Consider the following 24758-nt stretch of genomic DNA (forward strand, 5'->3'; position numbering starts at 1 on the left):
GCAATATTAGCAGTAGGTAAAGATAACGTAGAAACAGCCAATAAACTGCAAAATGCGATGAGCAAATTCCAAAAATGGACTAAGACGTGGAAAATTACATTGAATGAAAGAAAATCAGTACATGTTGATTTCACTAATAAAAAAATTCTCTACACACCAATAAAAATGAATGGCCAAGACATTCCTTATGCCAACACAGCCAAATACCTGGGCTTAACCCTAGACACGAAGCTTCGCTGGAAAGCACATGTAAAGAAAAAGAAAGAAGAATTAAATATCAAATATAAAAAATTGTACTGGCTACTGGGAAGATACTCAGGGTTGTCAACGTATAACAAGATGCTAATCTACAAACAAGTTATAAAACCAGTATGGACGTATGGTATCTAACTATGGGGATGTACAAAAAAGACAAACTTGAAAATAATACAGACTTTTCAAAACAAAGTATTAAGAGGCATAGTTAATGCACCCTGGTACATCCGTAGTGACGACCACCACAATGATCATGAGAAAAAAATCATGAAAAAAAACTTCTTCTCCACGAAAATATTGAGGCCATCCAGCTCCTGGACAACTCAAACCAGAAAAAAAAAGACTGAAGAGGACCAAACCTCACGAGTTGGGTAGTGCGACAAAGCTAATAGCGGAGCATTGCGCCACTAGTGTGCAAGCAACGTTTTGGTGCAGTGCGTGATAAAGTGAAAAGCAGCGCTTTGTGTGATAGTGCGCAAGCAAAAAGTGCCCCAGTAATAATAAAGACAACTAAGAAGACATCAAAGGGTGTCTCTTAGATATTAAGTAGTTAGTAAGATAGGATAGATAAAAAGTTACTCATTGGTCAAAGACCAGATTGTAGCACTTAGCAAATAAAAAACGTTGACATCTAAAAAATGGTTCTTTATTTTTTCCACAACACACTACCTTTCCTTAACTTCGTTTACCGGTGACAGTAAGAGTTATGTTTAAAATTTGCACGTTTGTTACGATATCTCGAGATAGAAAAAATGTATAGGCATGCAGTTTTCGCTATTCTGTTGCTAATTTGATCTAATTTTGCAATACAGGATTAAAAATGCATACTTGTATTTAATATTTTACAAAGAAAACTAGATATGTTGGATATTGTAAATATAGTTTTAGTAGACCACTCTGTAAAACCTAACAACTGTTATCAGAGTAACACATTTCTTATTATTGTAAAAAGTACATTCGCCAAATGAGTATTAAATGAGCCTTCTTTGTAGAAAGATGTGTTTTATTTTAGTAATTTATAGTTTGTAATATTCACCCTCAAATTAGGGCTAAAATATATTACACACAGCACACTACCTTTCCTTAACTTCGTTTACCGGTGACAGTAAGAGTTATGTTTAAAATTTGCACATTTGTTACGATATCTCGAGATAGAAAAAATGTATAGGCATGCAGTTTTTGCTATTCTGTTGCTAATTTGATCTAATTTTGCAATACAGGATTAAAAATGCATACTTGTATTTAATATTTTCCAAAGAAAACTAGATTTCTGAAAATAATTAAATAACGCCTCCTAGCTGGCATATTACATAATAGCCTGTTTCAAAATTATAACTCTTACATTGACGAAAAATAGCTGTTTTCAACAAGACCAAGATTGCAAAATTTGATTAAGCAGAACCGGACTTACAGCCATTTTTTCATAACAAGGTTCCCACTCACCCCCACCTCTTATTTGCAAAGGTAGACTTAAACTTGTGAAATCAAATATGCGCAGAATTTTATGAAGAATGCGATGATCGGATTTCCAGTGCCCTTTCGTTAGGCAAATTTTGTAAAATTTTGATTTTTTAATTCTTGATATTCAATTACGCCCCCTAGCGGTGAACCTACAATTATGAAAATAATTTCCAGGCTTTTCCCAAGGCAACTTTTGTTATACATATTTTTTTCTCAAAGTTGTACTATAAACGGTTCCTGAGATATGGCCGAGAGCCATTCTTATTGGGATACCCGGTACATATACTATTTATACGGACTTGATATTAAGACGTTGTCATATGCGGTTTTAAAGTCAACAAACAGCTAGCATAATATGAATCTACGTTGAACTCTTAAGATTTTTCAAGAATTTGGCGTAAAGATCAGGTTAATGATCGAAGGGCTGACCCCTGCCTGTTGTTCAATCTCTGACTGAATATTTTTGCTAACATCTTGTAGGCCAGGGGTCACCAATTAGCGGACCGCGGTCCGCATCCGGACCGTGAGCTAGTTTTGTGCGGACCGTCAATAAATTCAGAATATACCTAGTGTTTGGCAATTTTGAAAATGTTTGGCCATGAAATTGTGTACTATGTTTGGCTCAACTTATGCGTGCGAAGCCGCTTTATCAAGAATGAACTTTATTAAAAATCGGTAGAGATCTCACTTAACAGATGAATATCTCAACTCCCTAATGGGACTCAGTTGCACTAAACTCACTCCAAACTTCAGACAGGTTGTACATAAAAAAATGTCATTTTTCTCTCGGATAATTTAATTTTGCAAAGAGTTTTCCCCCTTATTGTTATACTTACTAATCATTAATTCTGAAATTAAGTAAGCTGTAATATAAAATGTGCATTTTCTTATATTCATTTCCTCTCTACTATATTTAAAGTAGGAGTCCTTTTCAGATGTGCATTTAATTAAAATAATTTTCAGAATTAATAAGTTTGCAACAAACACCTTGCATTGAAACTAATGTAGAAAAGATAGCATGTTAATTAGCATTTTGTACTATGATTATTTATTTTAAATTCCTCAGTTTCCTTTCTACGAAACTGAAGATGTCTAAAAACTTCATTAGCATTCAAAATATAAATTCCTAATTTTTAAAATATTCTCAGTAGCAATTTACAATACTGCTGTTTTCAAAATATACTGATAATAACATCAAAACAATACACAATGAATTTATATTTTATTTAGTGTACCAGGAAAACTTACAGAAAAGTATACAGTAACCAAAAAACAATCAGATATTATTAGTTTTCCTTTCCATATTAGCCCATTAGTACATTCTTTCACGGTATTTGCTCTAAATTTTAAAGAACCGCTTGGATTGACATGAAATTTGGTGTACGCATAGTTTACATGTCAAAGAAAAAAAGTGATATTGTGCCGATATGTGCTTTTGCCCTGGGGGTGACTGAAAAAATATATGTCCAAAATAAGTCCGGAAATGGATAAACTGACTAATTTTAAGTAACTTTTGTTTTATAGAGCTTTTTCGCCAAGTCAACACTTTTCGAGTTATTTGCGAGTGAATATGTTCATTTTTTAACAAAATAACTACATTTTTAGACGGTTTTTCGCAAATAACTCAAAAAGTAAGTATTTTTTCGAAAAAAATGTTCTTAGCAAAAATATAGCCTGTAAAAAAGTAAAAAAAAATGGTGTACGCGTTAGGTCTCTGGACCTCGTAGAACCAGAGTTATAGCCAATGAAAAATAGATTCATATTCACCAAATTTCAAATAGAATATTTCGAAGTGAACTACCTAAAAAATTAAGCACTTTTTGGGGAAAACCCATTATAACTTTTTTAAAGTCATTAACAAAGCTTTATTTTTGTTTTTATAAAAAGTTTCTAGCATTAAATTTAAGCAAGTTACGCTCAAAATAAAGTTGGTCCCTTTTGTCTTGGCAAAAAAAAATCGGGAAGACCGCCCCCTAATTAGTCGTGATCAGTGACTCGTTCAACCCCTTTTAACTACAGCCCTTTCAAAATTAAGGACTTTAAACCGATGAAACTTACAGATCATATAAACAATATATACACGAGTCAAGAAACTTGTGAAGTCGTAACGATAAGTTCATTTGAGATACTAATTAGGGAGTGATTTTCCCTATTCTTTTACCAAAAAAAAAGGGACTAACTTTATTTTGAGCGTAACTTGTTTATTTTGATGCTAGAAATTTTTTTTATAAAACAAAAATGAAGCTTTTTTAAACACTTTAAATAAGTTGTAATGAGTTTTCCCCGAAATGTGCTTCATTTTTGGTTATTTCACGATAAAATATTCCATTTGGAATTTGACGAATATGAACCTATATTTAATTAGCTATAACTCTGCTTCTACTAGGTATAGAGACGGGATATATACACCATTTTTTAATTTTTTTACAGGCTATATTTTTGTTAAGAATGTTTTTTTGACAAAATACTTACTATTTGAGTTATTTGCGAAAAATCGTCTAAAAGCGTGGTTATTTTGTTGAAAAACTGAAGATATTCACTGGCAAATAAGTCGAAAAGTATTGACTTAGTGAAAAAACTCTATAGAACAAAAGTTACTTAAAATTGGTCAGTTTATCCATTTCCGGACTTACTTTGGACGAATATTTTTTCACCCCCAAGAGGGGTTGAAAACCACCCCCTGGGCAAAAGTACATATCGGCACAATATCACTTTTTTTCTTTGACTTGTTAGCTATGTGTATGCCAAATTTAATGTCAATCCAAGCGGTTCTTTAAAATTTAGAGGTTTTGCAATATTTTACCGTTAAAGAACGTACTACATGTGTGAGGCCACTTTCGTATGAAAAATGTTTCTGACTCGATTTTTTGCGGATTCCTGTTCAAAAATGTCACCTTTAAACAAATCAGAATGGTGCCGGGTGAAACAATTTTTTAAACAAATTCAAAATTACTTTTTTGCCTCGAAAAATGTATTTTTAGGTTTCTTGGGTAATTATAAACAATAATGGTCTCTTGCCATATATCTGAAAAGTTGATAGTTTTCGAGTTATAAGCGATTTAAAATCTGAAAAATGCGAAAATATGCATTTGCGATGCTTGAAAACTCTTTTTAATAAAATGACAGATCTTTTTTATTTAAGATGACTCAAAAATGCTAAAAACATATTTTCGCGGGCAAAAAAGGTGATGTTTTGAATTTGTTAAAAAATATATTAAACAATTTCTGCCCAAAAATTTTGCCCGACACCCTTCTGATTTGTTGTGAAAGAAACCGAATCAGAATATTCAGACACAGGCAGCATACATCCGGACCCCGGAAGTGTCTAGGTTTTCGAAACGGACCCTCAGGGAAACTAATTGGTGACCCCTGTTGTAGGCCATTAATGATTACTGCTCGTATGGTGACCGCGTTATTTTTCTTCGTATACTGGACAGATTATGCTTAGGCTCCATTCGTCTAGAATTTCATCCCGACCAGATTTAACAATAAAAAAAACTATTGGTATATTCTTCTTGGTATGCGTGACCGATGTTCTCAATACCGAATGACAACAAATAAAGAGATAGTAAAGACAGCTAGAGACGGTTCCCAATAGGAATACGATAAAAATAGACATGTTTCTTCTTGGCTTATAAGACTTTCGAGCACTTTTGGCATGCCCTTTTGTGATTCTCGTTTCTTTTTCGCGTCCTTGAAAACTGTAACTGCATACTTTTTAACATGACCATGACATTCTTTTTAAATGACTCATCTTTTTTAATTTTAGTATTAATACATACCCTACTATATCGGGAATAACGGAAATACAATCATTTTATGATAAGTTTTGTTGTTTTGTGGTAACTAATAGATTTACATTATTAAATTATTTTGTATAATTGAGTGACAAAAAAAGGTTAACACCTACATATATTTATCCAATTTTAATCATTTTTGGTATACACGGTCAGTCACCAAGGATTACATTTTCAACTTGATTCGTCAACTTACCGCAGAAGCTCGTTAAATAATGTTGAGGATTTACGATTTCTTATACACTTTGTATTTTAATCCTTTGGTAAGACATGACACAAATATGACCCACTAGGGTTTTATATTGGGACCAATGTGACCCATTAGTAATATATGAATAAATTTTATATTAAATTGGATGTGATGTTTAAAGGAATCCTAGATTTAACATCAGGCAACACAGAACTCCTCATACAAATACCCTCTCCGAGGGTAGATCTTCACATTCCGGACTGTAAGTAGCAACCATTGATATAAATACCCCTATGAGCAAAATTCTGGGGTCCAAAGTAGCCTATAAAAAGTAGCCGCTAACTTGACATAACAATGGCCGACTCTTGGTTTCCGGAATAATTTCTTGATTTACCAGCAGGAATGCATTAAATTATTGACTTAATACTTGCTTAATACATAATGTTACCTGTTTTACAATGTGTTTTACATTAAAATATGTCACCAAATAAAATATTTATTATTTATTAACCACATAAACACCTGTCAACGCCAACTTCACATCAGAAATTGTAAACAGTATGTGACGTCAGTCCCGTCCCAGGGGTCCTATTTTCGAATTCATTCGAGCATATTTCGCATACGAAATTAGAAGAATTTCGCTTGAAATCCGGTGTCTTGTATTTTCGAATACTTCGTGTACGAATTTTTTCGTATACGGCGACTCGAATGGGTATGAACCATTCGAATCGTGATGCTCGTATACGAATTATTGTTTCATTTCAGCTGTCATGATAGTTTTAGCTGATAGTGTTAATGGTGTTGTTGTCTACAATATTTTTACATTGAAATTTATTTTCATGGCTGGTTTAAATAATTCTTTAATAGAAAGAAAGGACATGTACGATTATGCCTTGAAAATATAACCTAACCTAACTTTATGTACGCATTTTAGCATTGGATCTAAGCTCCAAACTTGACATATGACACCGTTGCCATATCCTCAATTTTTTCATACTATCACATTACATAAAGGTGCATTTAAAAAATCGCTTTGAAGTAAAGTTTTGAAAAGTAAATAGTAAAGTATCAGTGTAAATACTGGATATAAAAATAATATTAAACAAAATGGCACACTTTCTGTGGACTTTGCAAATTGATATTACTAATATACCTATGCAGTCTTAATATTCGATTACACTTAAAATAACTTCTAAACAACTTTTCTCCCAAAAATAGCCCTTTTTTATAATTTGTTCAGACTATAAGTCGTTATATTTATACATTAAACGTTCTTATACAATCTTATTCTTATACAATCTTATTCTTATACATTATACCCCAGTTAAGACAGTATTGTACATTATACAAGAAATAGACCAAACAAATATGGCAACATTGTGACTCTTCAGATGACAAATAAGTTCAATGTTATTCGAATTTGCAGTGTTGCCGGTGCAAATTCTGCTCGTATACGTATAACATTTCGAAGGACGTTCAAAAATACACATTCACGTTCGTATACGAAATTTTTCATTCGAGTTAACACGTATGCGAAAATATTCTATCGAATTCGAAAATACGACCCCAGATCAGATACATGTAAAAGTATACACAGTTAGACCGCTTGGTAGCAACTATTTTGGTAGCTTATTCATGCTAAAAACCTGTTAACAGCACAAATGATAAGCTTTTTAGTTTGAAAACGTTCTGTGATGTAGCCCTTAAGACATTTTAAATTAAAATATGCCTTTTATAAAGTATTTGATTAATTTTTTATGATTAATGGTATAAAGCCAGCTACACAACATTATTTTTCTTGTAGATTTTATTTCTTTCCCTTTAGCTTTTACAACAAATTCCATATATTCCATAATAAAATCCTCTTTTACTGATTTACGTTATACATATCCAATCCTGTTACTCCGTGAAGGAGCATCATAGGGCATCCATGAAACTTCTCCATTCCTCTCTAGTTCTGGCCATGGTTGGTATCTCTCCCCAGGTTTTCTTCATACTTTTGTAGTCTTCTTCGATGGTACCCCTCCATGTTTTGGTCGGGCGTCCTCTGCTTCTTCGTCCTATTACACTCCATTTGAGTGCTTGTTTTGATACATCTGCATTTTCTTCCTCAGGGTGTGTCCCAGCCAGTTCCATCTTTTCCTCTTTATTGTTTTCTGATGGGTTCTTGTTTAGTTTTTCTCCATAGTGATACATTTGTAATGGTATTGGATCAATATACCCGATTTACGTTAATAAATAAAAATAAACTCAATCAAAATCAATTGGTTTGTTAGTTTTAACAAAAAATATTCATAGTTCATGATAAAATTGCAAAAAAATAAAATAAATAATAGCAACTTACTTTTCTATACAATAAGGAACCCACTGCAATTCTCACTCTCATACCCACTCGTTGAGTATTTAAAAATGTATTATGAAGAAGGATAACATTTAAAAATGCCATAATGACAACTCCAGACGCTAAGAGCCACCCAAATTCATTAGGCTTGATTCCATGCTTTTTGTCGAAAAAATTAATATATTCTGCGAGTACTATGGGTTGTAACATCCTGTAAAGGAAATAATAATATGTGAACACTTTAATTACACTTCTCCAACAAATTAACGCACCACCTTAAAAATTGGTCATTTTTAATGTCTCGAATTTCCTAAACCTGTTGTCCGATTTAAGTGATTTTTTAACATGTTATAGCCTTATTCTTTAACAATATTGCTGTAATAATATTGTTGCTAGACAGGTCAATTGTCATTGTGTACCGAGTGCACCAATAAAACTATGATTTTTTCTCAAAGTTTGCGTCACCCTGTGGAATATTCTAGCATTTATAAAATACTGAAATTAAAACCCAACTATAGCCTCATGTTTTCTTAACATTCTCTTTTTTGATTCACTTGCTTATGTTGGATAATAAAACAGTTAAGTACTTTAACAACTAGCCTTGTTTTTCATCAATACAGGGTGTTTTTAAATAAGTATGGCAAACTTTAAGGGGTAATTCTGCATGTAAAAATAATGGCAGTTTGCTTTATAAACGCATGTCCGCAAATGCTTCGTTTCCGAGATGGGAGTGTTGAAATTTTTTTTACAAACTAATTATTTATTTATTGCTCTAAAACCGGTTGAGATATGCAAATGAGATTTGGTGGGTTTTAAGAGGTAGTTATTGTGCATTTTTTGACATATAATTAAAAATTTTATGTTCACCATTGGCGCACATAAGGGTCGTATTACCCGTATGCGCGCCAATGGTGAATATTAAATTCTTAATTGTATATAAAAAATGCGCAATAACTACCTCTTAAAACCTACCAAACCTACCTTCATTTGCATATCTCAACCGGTTTTAGAGTAATAAATAAATCGTCAGTTTGTAAGAAAAATTTCAACACCCCTTATCTCGGAGACGAAGCATTTGCGGACATACGTTTATAAAACAAACTACCATTATTTTTTCATGCAGAATTACCCCTTAAAGTTTGCCATACTTGTTTAAAAACACCCTGTATTGACGAAAAACAAGGTTAGTTGTTAAAGTAACTAACCTTTTTATTATTCAACATATGCGAATGAATAAAAAAAAACATAATGTTAAGAAAACATGAGGCAATAGTTGGGTTTTAATTTCAGTATTTTATAAAGGCTAGAATATTCCACAGGGTCACGCGAACTTTGAGAAACAATCACAGTTTGATTCGTACACACGGTATACAATGACAATTTACTTGTCTAGAAACAATATTATTACAGCGATATTGTTAAAGAATAAGGCTATAACATGTTAAAAAAATCACTTAAATCGGACAACAGGTTTAGGAAATTTAGGGAAAAATCACCCATTGTTAAGATGCGTTAATTTCTCGAAGTGTGTTTAAAATAAATAATTTACATAAAAAATTACAAAAACTTATTCTAAAAACTACAGAGGGATTACAGTAATAATGGCAATAGACAGATTATTAGAAGTAGAAATATACTCCAAACAACTCTAAGATCAAGCAGGATTCAAAGTAGAAGAATCCACCCTAAATATATAACAGCTCAGCAGAATAAAAATGGAGAAGTCCATGATTTTAAGGAACTAGTCCAATCAACAGCCATTTTCTCGTGTAATTTTGAGAACCAAGGCTAAAAACCATGATATGGCAGGCATCAGCCCTGCACGTGTATCTACCAAGTGAATCGAAAGGTGCATAGTTTAGGGGGTAAAATAAACTTTCTCCTATAAAGTTTAAATTTAAGTATGTGTTTGAGTAAGTCATTTAGAAGAAATGTGTACAATGACAGGCGATTCTGAACAGCATAAGACCTTGCCAGGCGAGGGGAAAGATTAGGGTTTTTTTTTTGTATTTTTACTACAATTTTTTTTTTGCATCGAACAAATTTTCATCAACACCGAACGTCGAACATTTTTTTAGGTTTTTTGAATCATTCCAAACAGAAAAGGTCTTTAGTGACTTTTCTCTTAGGTTAATAGTTTTTGACATATAAGCGATTAAAATTTAAAAATTGCGAAATCGGCAATTTTTAACCCTCAAAAACTATGTGAAAAACTGAAAATTTCAATGTTGCCAAGGTAGGCAGATAATCTTTAAGCATCGATTGATGATATCCCGAAGAGTTTTTTACAATATAATGTCGAAAACCCCTTTGTTTTTTAATTGCTAATCAAGCGGTGCGACACTGTAGTATTAGTGAGGACGTTTGAGTTTGCATAAATTCATTATCTCAAGAATGGGCAAATTTGAAGAGAAATCCTCAGAAAGGTCGATTTTTATTTTTAAATTAGGACTTTTTGGCATAGGTATATACAGGGTAGCGAGAAAGTATGGAAACACGGTAATTTCTCGGAAACCGCTTGAACGATTGTTATAAGGCTATAGCGGGATAAGATGGTCAAAAATGCCCCCGCACCGATCAGCCCAGCTACTTGTGTTTTCGATAGAGGATATTATAAAATTATGCCCTCATGCAAATTTTTAGCTTCCCAGAGGAAGTAAAACCTCTTAAATCGAGAAAAGAAGAATTTTTAGGTTTTATTTTTTGTGAGCGCAATTTTAACTTAAAAAATCTGAAAAAATTCAAGAGGATGTATATTTTGAATACAAAACAGCCTGATTTTTTTCAGATTTTTGTAATAAAAAATGAACCAAGGAAAAATTTTTGAAATTTTCAAAAATTTTTTAGGTTATGTAAATATGATTTGGCCAACTTTTAAATAGTATTTTTTTGTGTATTTTTTGTCGTTCTTTTGAATGGCAGAGGCAAAATTTTTAATATCAGAGCGGAAAGAACGAAAAAATTGGAAAAACCGTTTTTGGCTGTCTCGTGATGCACCTCGGGACAGCCAATTTTAGGATTTAGGATCCTGACTACAACAACTGAAAAAACACTAAAAGTGTGAATTTTGTCATAAAATATTTGGTATGTGGGCTTATAATAATATTTGGAACAGCTTTTCCAAATAACTTTTTTCGATATCTCTAACGCGAAGCAAATCGAATCGCATATCGAAAATTCACCCTGTTTGTGGATTCGCAGTAGACCGCGTTTAAAATTTAAATTTCAATTGACTATTTTAAAAATTGTGAACCATCAACCTGTATGACTGCCAAATTTCAAATCTGTATATATTTTGATAGCCGAAATATAGGGGTGTCTTCATCTTAAATGCGACACACTGTATATTATCAATTTGATAATTTATTGCAACTAATATAGTCGTATTTTTTATACCTAGATTCAAAACATACATTCGAAATACTGACTAATTCACTAATTTTATCATAAAAAGTTCAAATTGATTGCATTGAAGTATTGAACCAATTAATGCGTATTAATATAATATTATTATAGTAATTATAATATACAGAGTGAGTTTTATGTATAGAAACCCTCAATTATCTCGGAAACGTCTTGCACGATTTTTATAGGTTTTGGTGGGTAGGGGTTTTCTAATGCAGCCCATATTATAGTGATCATTACATTGTTGTCAGATCTTCCGTTTTTCTGGAAATCTAATGAACTTTCTTATTTCAAATGGAACACCCTGTATGTCTTTTGCGTTTTGAAGCCATTAAGAATTACTGATTATTTTTCATGTTATATTCCCTATACCTAAATGCCATAGTTTCGGAGTTATTGCTACATGTATTTAAAAAAAATTTAAACAAATTATAAAAATCAATTTTTGGATCATTGGGAAGAAAAAAGATCTTTTGTAATTTTTCAAAGTTAATGGTTTTCGAGCTCTAAACAATTTAAAACTGAAAAAAATCGAATACTGACGATTTTCAAGGTTCAAAAACACAAATAAAAAATATTATTTTTGAAACTGCTGAGTACCCAAATTCAAGCTAAGCCCTTCTTCTAGGCGCTCCCTATAAACTTTTTTGGCCCGTTTTATTCTAAAACATTGCTTTTTAATAATTGTTAGTGAAGCGCATATGAGAGGACGGGCGATCGGGCTGCATTAGCAACTAAAAAACAATATTTTAGAATGAAACAAGCTTAAATTACTTCTTCTTAACTGATAAAATAAGGCTTGAACTTGAATTTGTATACTGGGTACTTGGGTAGTAACAAAAATAGTATTTTTTATTTGTGTTTTTGAACCTTGAACATCGTCATTATTCGATTTTTTTTTTCAGTTTTAAATTGTTAATAACTCGAAAACGATTAACTTTATTACAAAAGAACTTTTTTGTTCCCAATGGTCCAAAGAACGTAAAATAATGTCTACCCGGGCTGAAAAAATTGATTTTTATAATTTGTTTAATTTTTTTTTTTTAAATAAATGTAGCAATAACTCCGAAATTATGGCCTTTAGGTATGGGGAATATAACATGAAAAATAATTAGTATTTTTTAAGGACTTCAAAACGCAAAAAATATAGAGGGTATTCCAATTGAAGTAAAAAATTTAACTAGATTTTTAGAAAAACGGAAGATCTGACAACAATGTAATTATCACTATAATATCGGCCGCATTAGAAAACCCCTACCCACCAAAATTTATAAAAATAGTGTAAACTGTTTTCGAGATAATTGAGGGTTTACGTACATAAACCTCACTCTGTATATATTATTATTACACATTAATTGGTTCAATACTTCAATGCAATCAATTTAAACTTTTTATGATAAAATTAGTGAATTAGTCAGTATTTTAAATGTATATTTTGAATCTATGTATAAAAAATACGACTATATCAGTTGCAATAAATTATCAAATTGATAATATGTATATCCACAAACAGGGTGAATTTTCGATATTACCCCAGGCTGTGGGTGAAAAATAGGTCGATTTCAGGATATAATTCAGGAATTTTTGAAACCTATCAGGTGTTGTAAAGGACGATGCCAGGAATAACTTCTACTAAAATGTAACCAAAAATATTGTGCGCTTTTTTTTATTGCGATTTTCATTTGTTAAATTTACAATTTTTAATGATTTTTAATTTTGCAGCTTAGGATACTGATTTTAAAGAAAAACTTTTTAATAGAAAGTTGTAGTAAATTAAAAAACCTACAATTTGAGGTATGGTAAGTTTAATTTGGTTAATTGGTTATTGCAAAACAGCCTGCGAAAGGTCCAAAATGGCCGTTTTTTACAATTGCACTATTTATTATACCAATAATTTTTTTTTATTTTTTAAAGCTTTAAAATGAAGATCTTTCAATTCCAAACATAAAAAAATTATAAACCCAGATTAACGAATTTGTTGCTTAGATATTATAAATTGTTTATCCCAAGAGGTCAAATGTCGAAGGCCATAACTTTTTGAAAAAAAAATCGTAGAGAGTTGGTGAAACATCTAATCTCCTTCTAAAGAGTTATATTTTCATATTCTGATGTAAATAAATGCGTAAAACATTTTTAAACCTCTAATTTTTGGGTTTGAAAATAAGGGGGCAAATTTCGTTATAAAAATTTAGAGCTGAAGCGGCCCTGTACATCCTATGAGTTTTTAACTTACAGATTATTGTTGCTGAAGATGAAACGAAGATTTATAAAAAAATAAAAAATTTCTACGACCAACTGAAGCCGAGATAATTTTTGGGGTTTGAAAATAAGGGGGCAAATTTCGTTAAAAACATTTAGAGCTGAAGCGGCCCTGTATATCCTATGAGTTTCTAACTTACAGATTATTGTTGCTGAAGACAAAACAAAGATTTATAAAAAAATAAAAATTTTCTACAACCAACTGAAGCCGAGATAATTGTTTTTTTTTTTCTTAAGTCGTAGTGCCTTTATTTATAACAATTAAGAAATTATTTTACAGTCATTGACTAAAGAAAGACTTATATTATCTTAAAATAAAAATTATTATACAATATAATTACGAGCGACCGCTATAATTACGGCCGCTTTTGCGAGCGGCCGAATTTTGCGAATCGCCCGGCTCGCTTCAAATCCGCGCGGTCGGAAAATTTTTACGTAACTTGTATTAAATTTTGACAGAAAACAATTTATAGCTATTTGTATAACAAGGGAGGAAAGTGCTACTTTTTCTCCCGAGAATGAAGTTTACTGCCCGACGCGTAGCGGAGGGCAGTAATCATTCAAGGGAGGAAAAGGCACTTTACTCCCATGTTATACATATGGTTTTTCCACCTTCCTCAAATAACAAGTCATTTTTTCATTTTTACTTAATTTATTTATGTAACTAACCAACAAAATTTATTAGAACTAAAACTAACAAGTAGGTACAATATAACTGTCAACTGTCAAATATAAGTCAAATTATTAATGTAAACATTGTTAAATCAGAATAACAATTTACTGTTTTTTACCATTCTGCAAAATACAGAGTGTTTTTAAATAAACGTTGAAATGTATAAATACTTACGTAATAGAAAATAGATATTTTACAGGGCGTCAATAAGTTATATTTCATGAATGAAATACCATGACGTCACTTTTACTTTTCCTCCCTAGGGAGGAAAAGTACAACTTTGCTCCCTACAATTAGGTCCGGAAAAGTATACTTTCGGTAGAGGTAGGTGGAAAATAATATTACAATTATAATATACAGTCTATTTACCACTGTATTTGTTTTTCTTGATAAACTTTTATATGTGAAATTTCATTTCTGAAGAAATAATATTACAAAAATGATACATATATATGAAATATATATTTTTAATTTTTTCATTGTTATATAAATATAATAATAATAATGTTACTTCTTACTATAATATACAATATAAAACTTTTTCTTCTTGTAGTGACTATTCTTTTTGGATTTCACATATAAAAGTTTATCATGAAAAACAAATACAGTGGTAAATAGACTGTATATTATAATGGTAATATTATTAAATTGTTTTCTGTCAAAATGTAATACAAGTTACGTAAAAATTTTCCGAGCGCGCGGATTTGAAGCGAGCCGGGCGATTTGCAAAATTCGGCCGCTTGAAAAAGCACCGATTTAAAAAATAATTTTTAATAATTAAATGTAATTATATTTTATAATAATTTTTATTTTAAGAAAATATAAGTCTTTATTTAGTCAATGACTGTAAAATAATTTCTTAATTGTTATAAATAAAGGCACTACGATTTAAGAAAAAAAAAAACAATTATCTCGGCTTCAGTTGGTTGTAGAAAATTTTAATTTTTTTATAAATCTTCGTTTCGTCTTCAGCAACAATAATCTGTAAGTTAGAAACTCATAGGATATACAGGGCCGCTTCAGCTCTAAATGTTTATAACGAAATTTGCCCCCTTATTTTCAAACCCAAAAATTATCTTGGCTTCAGTTGGTCGTAGAATTTTTTTATTTTTTTATAAATCTTCGTTTCAACTTCAGCAACAATAATCTGTAAGTTAAAAACTCATAGAATGTATAGGGCCGCTTCAGCTCTAAATGTTTATAACGAAATTTGCCCCCTTATTTTCAAACCCAAAAATTAGAGGTTTAAAAATGTTTTACGCATTTATTTACATCAGAATATGAAAATATAACTCTTTAGAAGGAGATTGGATGTTTGACCAACTCTCTACGATTTTTTTTTCAAAAAGTTATAGCCTTCGACATTTGACCTCTTGGGATAAACAATTTATAATATCTAAGCAACAAATTCGTTAATATGGCTTTACAATTTTTTTATGTTTGGAATTGAAAGATCTTCATTTTAAAGCTTTAAAAAATAAAAAAATTATTTGTACAATAAATAATGCAATTGTAAAAAACGGCCATTTTGGACCTTTCGCAGGCTGTTTTGCAATAACCAATTAACGAAATTATGCTTACCGTAGCTCAAATTGTAGGTTTTTAAATTTACTACAACTTTCTATTAAAAAGTTTTTCTCTAAAATCAATATCCTAAACTACAAAATTAAAAATAATTAAAAATTGCAAATTTAACAAATGAAAATCGCAATAAAAAAAAGCTCACAATATTTTTGGTTACATTTTAGTAGAAGTTATTCCTGGCATCGTCCTTTACAACACCTGATAGGTTTCAAAAATTCCTGAATTATATCACGTTTTTTCACCCACAGCCTGGGGTATATGTGATTCGATTTGCTTCGCGTTAGAGATATCGAAAAAAGTTATTTGGAAAAGCTGTTCCAAATATTATTATAAGCCCACATACCAAGTTTTATGACAAAATTCACACTTTTAGCGTTTTTTCTGTTGTTGTAGTCAGGATCCTAAATCCTAAGATTGGCTGTCCCGAGATGCATCTCATTTTTTCGTTCTTTCCGCTCAGATATTAAAAATTCTGCCTGTGCCATTCAAGGGAACGACAAAAAACACACAAAAAATACTATTTAAAAGTTGGCCAAATCATATTTACATAACCTAAAATTTTTTTGAAAATTTTAAAAATTTTTCCTGGGCTCATTTTTTATTACAAAAATCTGAAAAAAATCAGGCTGTTTTGTATTCAAAATATACATCCTCTTGAATTTTTTCAGATTTTTTAAATTAAAATTGCGCTCACAAAAAAATAAAACCTAAAAATTCTTCTTTTCTCGATTTAAGCGGTTTTATGACCTCTGGGAAGATAAAAATTTGCATGAGGGCATAATTTTATATCCTTTATCGAAAACATAAGTAGCGGCGCTGATTGGTGCGGGGGCATTTTTGACCATCTTATCCGCTATAGCCTTTTGGTGGGTAAGGGTATTCTAATACGGCCGATATTATGGTGGTAATTACATTGTTGTCAAATCTTCCGTTTTTCTACAAATCTAATGAACTTTCTTATTTTAAATGGAACACCCTGTATATTTTTTGCGTTTTGAAGTCCTTAAGAAATACTGATTATTTTTCATGTTATGTTCCCTATACGTAAATGCCCTAATTTAGGAGTTATTGCTACATTTATTAAAAAAAAAAATTAACAAATTATAAAAATTAATTTTTTTGGACTAGTAGATATTATTTTAGGTTCTTTCGGTCACTGGGAACAAAAAAAGGTCTTTTGTAATTTTCCTCAAAAGTTAATCGTATCCGAGTTATAAACATATTAAAACTGAAAAAAATCGAAAAATGACTATGTTCTGGGTTCAAAAACGTAAGTAAAAAATATTTTTTTTTTTAAACTATGAAGCGCCTAAATTTAAGTTTAATCCTTATTTTATCAGATGCCGATAATTGATTTGGTCTTATTTCATTCTAAAACATTATTTTTTAGTTGTTAATGCAGCCCGATAGCCCGTCCTCGCATATAAGTTTTATTAACAATAAAAAAAAACAATGTTTTAGAATAAAATATGCCAAAAATGCTTATAGAGATCTGATAGAAAAAGGTTTGAGCTTGAATTTAGGTACTTCGTAATTTTAAAAATGATTTTTTTTCTTGTGTTTTTGAACCTTCGTTATTCTTCGATTTTTTTTTCAGTTTTAAATTGTTTATAACTCGGAAACGATTAACTTTTGAGGAAAATTACAAAAGACCTTTTTTGTTCCCAATGATCCAACGAGCCTAAAATAATGTCTACCTGGGCCGAAAAAAATTATTTTTATAAATTGTTCAATTTTTTTTAATAAATGTAGCAATAACTCCGATATTATGGCATTTAGGCATAGGGAACATAACTTGAAAAATAATCAGTATTTCTTAAGGACTTCAAAACGCAAAAAATATACATGATGTTCCATTTAAAATAAGAAAGTTCATTAGATTTACAGAAAAACGGAAGATTTGACAACAATGTAATTACCACTATAATATCGGCCGCATTAGGACATCACCAAAACTTATAAAAATCGTTCGAGCAGTTTCCGAGAAATCATCGTGTTTCCATACTTTCTCGCTACCCTGTATAATACTAGTGACGTCATTCATCTGGGCGTGATGACTTAATCGATGAGTTTTTTTAATGAGAGTAGGGGTCGTGTGATAGCTCATTTGAAAGGTTATTTAATTCTCTATTCAGTAATATAAACGTTAATATAATTATTTATACAGGGTGTGCAAAAAAATTTTTTTGAATTAAATTAATTGAAACAAAAAGAAGAAGGTATGTAATTAATTTATTTCAAAATACATTTGAGTGCTGTCGGAAAAAAGAAAGAAATGTTTATTTGAAAAATAAACATTGTTTTTCGCTTAAATTCAATGTTAAAACTGCCACCCACCTCACCACCTGTCTCTTAACAGATTGAGCATTGAATTTAAGCGAAAAGCAATGTTTATTTGTGAAATAAATATCAACTGTTTTTATGACAGCAGTAAAATGTATTTTTAATTAAATAAATTGCTTAAATTCTTATTTTTGTATAAATTAATTTAATAATTTTTTTTGTACACTCTGTATAAATAATTATGTTAATAAAAGACTAAGTTTAAAAGACTAATTATGTTAATGTTTATATTACTGAATAGAGAATTAAATAACCTTTCAAATGAGCTATCACACAACCCCTACTCTCATTTAAAAAATCATCGATTACGTCGTCACGCCCAGATGGATGACGTCACTAGTATTATATATACTGGGTGTTTGGTAAAGAATGGGCCATAGATTAACCTTAGATTCCTGAGGTTAAAATAGGTCGATTTAAGCTAACTTACGAAATTGATACGTACGAAAGTTGATAATAACCGAAATACTTATGTCAAAGTCAAACTTAGTAGAAAATCATAAATCAAAGTAGAAATGTCAAAGTTAAACTTTTATTTTATTTATTCTTGAATATTTCTTAACAGGCATGGGATAATAACACAAAATTTGGTAATCGGGGGTTTTTTGGGACGAGAAATATAAAATCGCCACCAAAAATGATGCCAGAGGGCGCCACATACGCCTTTCAGCGCTCATTTAATAGATTCAATTTTTTTTTATTACCCACTCTACATACTTTTTCAATCGAAACTTTTATTTTCTTAATACATTTACTTAAAAAATGTTTACTACATTCATGTCGCTAAACTCAACCGTTTTCGAGATAAACGCATTTTAAGTCTGCGAGGCAACATAATTTTTTGCATAATATCGTTGTAGTTACATCCGACAATTTTAACTTTACAGTAGAGCGTCGATAATCCGAACCCTGGTAATCCGAACGTTCGCTAGTCCGAACGCAAAAAAACATTATAAAATTAAAAAATATGATCGCGGACCGAATTTTTGGATTTATTATGACAATATGGGCAAAATATGACCGCGGATTTTTGTTTTATTTATGCAGAAATACATACAATATATTTGTTTATTATGCAGGTGTTTTATTCCTTGTAACTAAAACGTATGTATGTACTATGTTTATGAGCTTTGTATGTATTTGGAACATATGTTCGATAATCCGAACAATTTGATAATCCGAACTACCCCTGTACCAATTAGTTCGGATTATCGACGCTCTACTGTATTTACGTATAATTGATACGATTCATGCAATTTGACCGGTTTGGAATGTTTAGAAAAAAATAGTTGATTAAATAGAAAATTACATTTTCTAGAAGTGCATTCTTCTTAAATACATCGAAAAGTATTCATAATATGAAAAAATTTTTCAAATTTTATTTGTAGGATTTCTTTTACTGAAAATTTTGATTTTTTTTCGTTTTTGTATCATGAATACTTTTAGGTTTATTTAAGAAAAATGCACTTGTTTTTTTAATTATAAAAATGTCATTTTCGATTTAGTCAACTATTTTTTCTAAACTAAGCATTCCAAACCGACCAATTAATGGATCGTTTCAACTATATCTAAATAAAGTTTAATTTCAAGCGTAAATTCATTTCTATTAGGATTGTATTGACGACGGTTTAATTGTTACATTTTAAAAAGAAAAAGCAGTTCTGAAGCTATTTTCTTGTGGCATTTTTGTAATTAACTAATTTTAATGGGAAATAAGCCAAAATTTTACTCAGAAAATGATTTTATTAACGTTTCGACGTCCAAATCGGATGCCGTTGTCAAAATACAAAAAATATTAATAAATTAAACAAAAATGTTGTTGTTTAGTAAAAAACTCTTCTAATTTATTTACTCTGACTCATTTATATCGGCAATTCAGGCATATATTATACATTTTAAAGTAGAAGACTTTAAAATGATATTGCCAATATTTATGAGTTGCGTTCCTGGGATGACTTTACTGAAAGATAGTTCATCAGATTACATGAAATCAACCTCAACTCAAGAATATCCGTCACAAAAAAATCATAGCTTGTGATCTGTCTTTAAAAAGACAACCACATACAACGGTGACAGTAAAATTCTTACGCTAGAGATTCCACAGTAAATCACGAGGGAAAACCAGGAAAAAACCTCGTGATACGCATGGGAAAATGAATATAGAGTTCAGTGGAGAGATTCAAGTATAGTCCTGAAAGAAACATAGTAAAAAGAGAAAAATCAAAGAAGCGGCTCTAATTATGCTAAATCGCAAATTCCTCGCTAGAATGTAGTAGGATGTGGTTACCCATACTAAAAGAGAAAGTCAATAGAAAGAAAATACCACGATTAGTAAGACAATAATATATCGAGTTAGTACATTTTATATTTTAGTGTTATTTATATATCTATGTATTATTAATATTATTTATAATTTAAAATAACATATGTACATATTAGGGTCAGAATTTGGTATTAGTTTTGAGAGTAAACTAAAGTAAGACCTAATACTTACGATGTCGGGATAGTCTCACGAGGTGTTTTCCTGGTTTTCCCTCGTGATTTACTATGGAACCTCTAGCGCAAGAATTTTACTGTCATCGTTGCATTTGGTTGTATTTTTAAAGACACATCACATAATGCTATGATTTTATTTTGTGACGGATATTCTTGAGTTGGGGTTGATTTCATGTAATCGAATTAACTATCAGTAAAGTCGTCCCAGGAACGCAACTCATAAATATTGGCAATATCATTTTAAAGTCTTCTACTTTAAAATGTATAATATATATCTGAATTGCCGATATAAATGAGTCAGATTAAATAAATTATTAGAAGAGTTTTTTACTAAGCAACAACATTTTTGTTTAATTTATTATTTTTTTGTATTTTGACAACGGCATCCTATTTGGACGTCGAAACGTTGATAAAATCATTTTAAAGCAGAGAGCGACTTTATTTTCGTCATGTCAGTCAGTTCTTATTAAAAAAACTTTGGTCAGAGCTCATTTGAAAGGTTGTTTAATGAACTTTAAAAGATGTCTCTTAAGTTTTCCCAAAAAATTGCACCAAATTCGAGTTATTTGAGATTTAAAGTTCCCCATTTCGAAGTTCTTCGAAAAGAACCATCCTTTAAAGAGCAATAAATTAGTCGTTATTGGGTCTTTCCGACGCGAATCTCTTTGTTTTTTTATTATCCAAAATTTTGTTCTTAACGGTTTTTTCTATAAATTTTAATTTTTTTAAGTTATTCACGAAAAACGTTTATAAAACGTGAGTTTTTCAATGAAAAATGCATAGTTTCAATCGCTAATAACTTGAAAAGTATCAATTTTGCAAAAAATTTTATAAAACAAAATTTACTCAGAATTGGTCACTCTATCGATTTCCGCAGTTATTTTGATTGAAAAATTTTCATCCCCTAGATGGTGTTGTTTTCACCCCCAGGGAAAAAGCGCGGTTCGGCATAGGGTAGATTTTGAAGAAGGGGGTCAACCGAGCTTAAATCCAAATTTTCATTAAAATCGGTGTTGATTCTCAAAATTTCACGTTTTTACAGTTTTTTTACCGCTGACGAGTGGTCTAACCCTGAAAAAAACGTATTCGCTGTGTGCAAGTACTTTAAGGGGATACGAAAAACGATCGTGCGTGAGTAGCGGAGGAATCTTGCAACATATTTCTTAAATAATTTGTATTATTGTCAATTTAAATTGTCAAATTGGCGTTTCATACCTATTGTCATTGAAGAAAATGGGATTTCACAAATGCTGTGAAGTGCAAAAGTGAATTTAATTAATTGTATTTTGCTTGTAGTACTGCATTTTAATAATTTTATTTACTACATACTCATACTCATACAATGTTTACCTTTTAATAACATAACCTCAATTTTACTTGGATTATGGCAATGCCGGGGCACGTAGCACTGATCCTTTTCTCCAGGTGGATTATTCCAGTTTGGTTTATTTCTTATAGATCTATATGTATATGTATCCTTGCGGAGTTGCGCGGTGGTTATGGTTATTGTGACATTATTTATAGTCCGCTCACAACCTGGCCTATTTTCGACCGAAGATTCTAGTCGTTACGAGAGAATACGAGTCCTTACCACGGCATTCGGGACGAACGCTACCGAAGTATATAAGAAGAAAAATTCCGTCAGCAGGCCAGTCAGTGATCGACGCGTAATAATTATTGTATTCGAAGCGAGTTGTTCGCCGTGTATTTTGAAATGTATTAGTTATCGGAATTATTATGTGTTAGTTTGAGTTATTTGTAAGTATTTAAATAAATTAAATAAGTGATGTAAAATAAAATAATATAAAGTAAGTCTTCCTTTATTTAAATTAAACTTAGTGCCTAAAAACATAAATAAATAAAATAGTAAAGTCAACCGCGTAAATCAGTACATTATGTATTTCCAATCTTTTCTATTTCTGAATCTTGTCTTCCAGTCTTTTATTTTCATTATTTTTATGTCTTCCTCTATCTGGTTCCATCATATTACCCTGGGTCTTCATCTTTTTTTTTGGTCCCAGGGGTGTCCATTTTGTGATTATTTTAATAATTTCTGTGTGTAATTATTTTTATTTCTGCTCTTTTTTGTCAGCGCCGTGGTTTCCACTGCGTGATAACTGGTCGGATTAGTGTCTTATCCATTCTGATTTTTGTTTGTCTGCTGATGTTTTGGATCTGAGTGATTGCCTATTCCTTCAAAAAGCTAATAAACTTATTGATTATTGTTTTTATTTGTAGAAACAGATTGCAATAAATAAAGGATGTTTAAAAAAATTAAGTCCTCTCATTTTCTCTGCTGTAACTCTTAAATCATCCGCATAAGCGATAATTTGTGTTCCATTCAGTATTATATCCTTTCCGTTTAGTTTTGCTTCTCTCAAGACATGCTCCAAAACTAGGTTAAAGAGGGTGGGAGAGATTGGGTCTCCTTGCTTCACAGGTCTAATGATATTAACTTCGTCTGTTCCCTGAAATATGATTTTTGCTTTGGAGTTTTATCCAGGAGTTTTGCTCTACTGTAGTTTTATCAGTTTGTTTGGGATTTCTATTTTCTTTAATGCCCTTCCCATTTTGGTTCTATTTATGGAGTTAAAGGCGCTTACAGACGTCTGTGTTACATCTCTAGAAAGGAATGGAACATTTTAGAAAAAATCCGGGTTTAGAGCAACTACGGAACACTACAAGAAGTAAAAGGAAAAAGGAAGTCGTTCCTCCATTTAAAGCAACAAAACGCTTATAGTGGTTAACCAGTGGTATAGTGGTATTAATTTGACGTAGGTATTGTAGTTAACCTTTGTACTACATAAATTGTGATATTTATTTTAAAATAGTTATAATATAGTGTTATTGTCGTTCTTTGTTATTTTGCTAATTTGGTTGTTGTTTGTTGGTGATAATTAGTTAGTATTAATTGGTGGGTAATTACTTCGGGGAAATAAGGCAAAAATATACCATGTTCGGTATATTTTATAAATATACCATGTTCGGTATACCAAAACTACAAGTGACGCAACGTAGAATGGAAAGATCATTGTTGGGCATAACGTTAAGAGATAGGGTAAGAAACGAAGAAAATCGTAGAAGAAGTGCTATAGAAGACATTATAAAATACAGCCAAAATTAAATGGAGGTAAAGAGGATTTGTACCAACTGGATTGCGATCTGAAGGAAGTTTTTCGAGGAGGCCTCTGTTCAGCAGTGGACGACTATGGGCTGATGATGATGATGCAAGATCACTTAGTCTTACCACCCCTAGGATAAGTGGGTTTTCAATTATTTTTTGGATGGGTATAAAACTTTTTTTGTTTGACGGCTCTCGGTTTTTCTTTTTTTTTAGGATTATTGAATTGATATTTATTTCCGTCTTGGCGGGGGGTGAGGTCGTGACCCCGTGACACCCCTTGGATCCGCCACTGTACCTAATACAAAAATTCCCGTCACAATTCGGAGGAATATAATAGTTATTAACGAGTAAGGGCCAAAAATGGCAGTTTTTTCGTTTATGTCACTACAGGTAAAAAGGGGGTAATTTAATATATTATTTAGAGTAGAGTATGCATTTCTAGTAGATGGGCAAAGGTTTAAAATGGCAGTTTTTCAAGTTTGGTTCGATCATTTGTTGCTTTGGAAATGGCAAAATAAGCATGGTAAAAATAAACCTCGGGCCTTAATATTACAAAAAAAGTCGAGTCAAGTAGTCCTTGTAATACACAAAAAATTTCAAGACGATTCGTTAATTAGTTTAAATTTTATTCGATTTGTTTACCACACAGAGCTTTTTTGCAATGGTATTGCTGAAAAAATAATAATGATACAGCAATTTTGTGGGTACCATATAAAAGAAGAAGAGGTAAATTTTCAATATATTTAAAAAAAAATCAATAAACGTCATTTTTACCGTTGCAAAAACACTTTACAAAAGTATAGTCATTTTTTGCTTACAAATAATTTGAA

General features: G+C 31.1%; 1 protein-coding gene across 5 annotated transcripts in view; it reads right to left on the reverse strand.

Annotated features, from left to right (window-relative positions):
* Positions 1 to 24758, reverse strand: part of LOC114343004 (SCAN domain-containing protein 3-like) — a 404642-nt gene that overhangs the window by 141400 nt on the left and 238484 nt on the right. For 3 of the 5 annotated variants that reach the window (XM_050658106.1, XM_050658108.1, XM_050658105.1), the window contains one exon: positions 8048 to 8255. In XM_050658106.1, coding sequence (XP_050514063.1) covers positions 8048 to 8254 — 207 coding nt within the window. In that variant the 5' untranslated portion in view covers position 8255. Of the gene's footprint in view, positions 1 to 6151; positions 6926 to 8047; positions 8256 to 22154; positions 22328 to 24758 lie in introns of those variants that run through there. The other 2 variants (XM_050658109.1, XM_050658110.1) reach the window with 2 other exon arrangements.

The sequence above is a fragment of the Diabrotica virgifera genome, chromosome 8 (assembly GCF_917563875.1).
Source record: "Diabrotica virgifera virgifera chromosome 8, PGI_DIABVI_V3a".
Lineage (NCBI taxonomy): Eukaryota > Metazoa > Arthropoda > Insecta > Coleoptera > Chrysomelidae > Diabrotica > Diabrotica virgifera.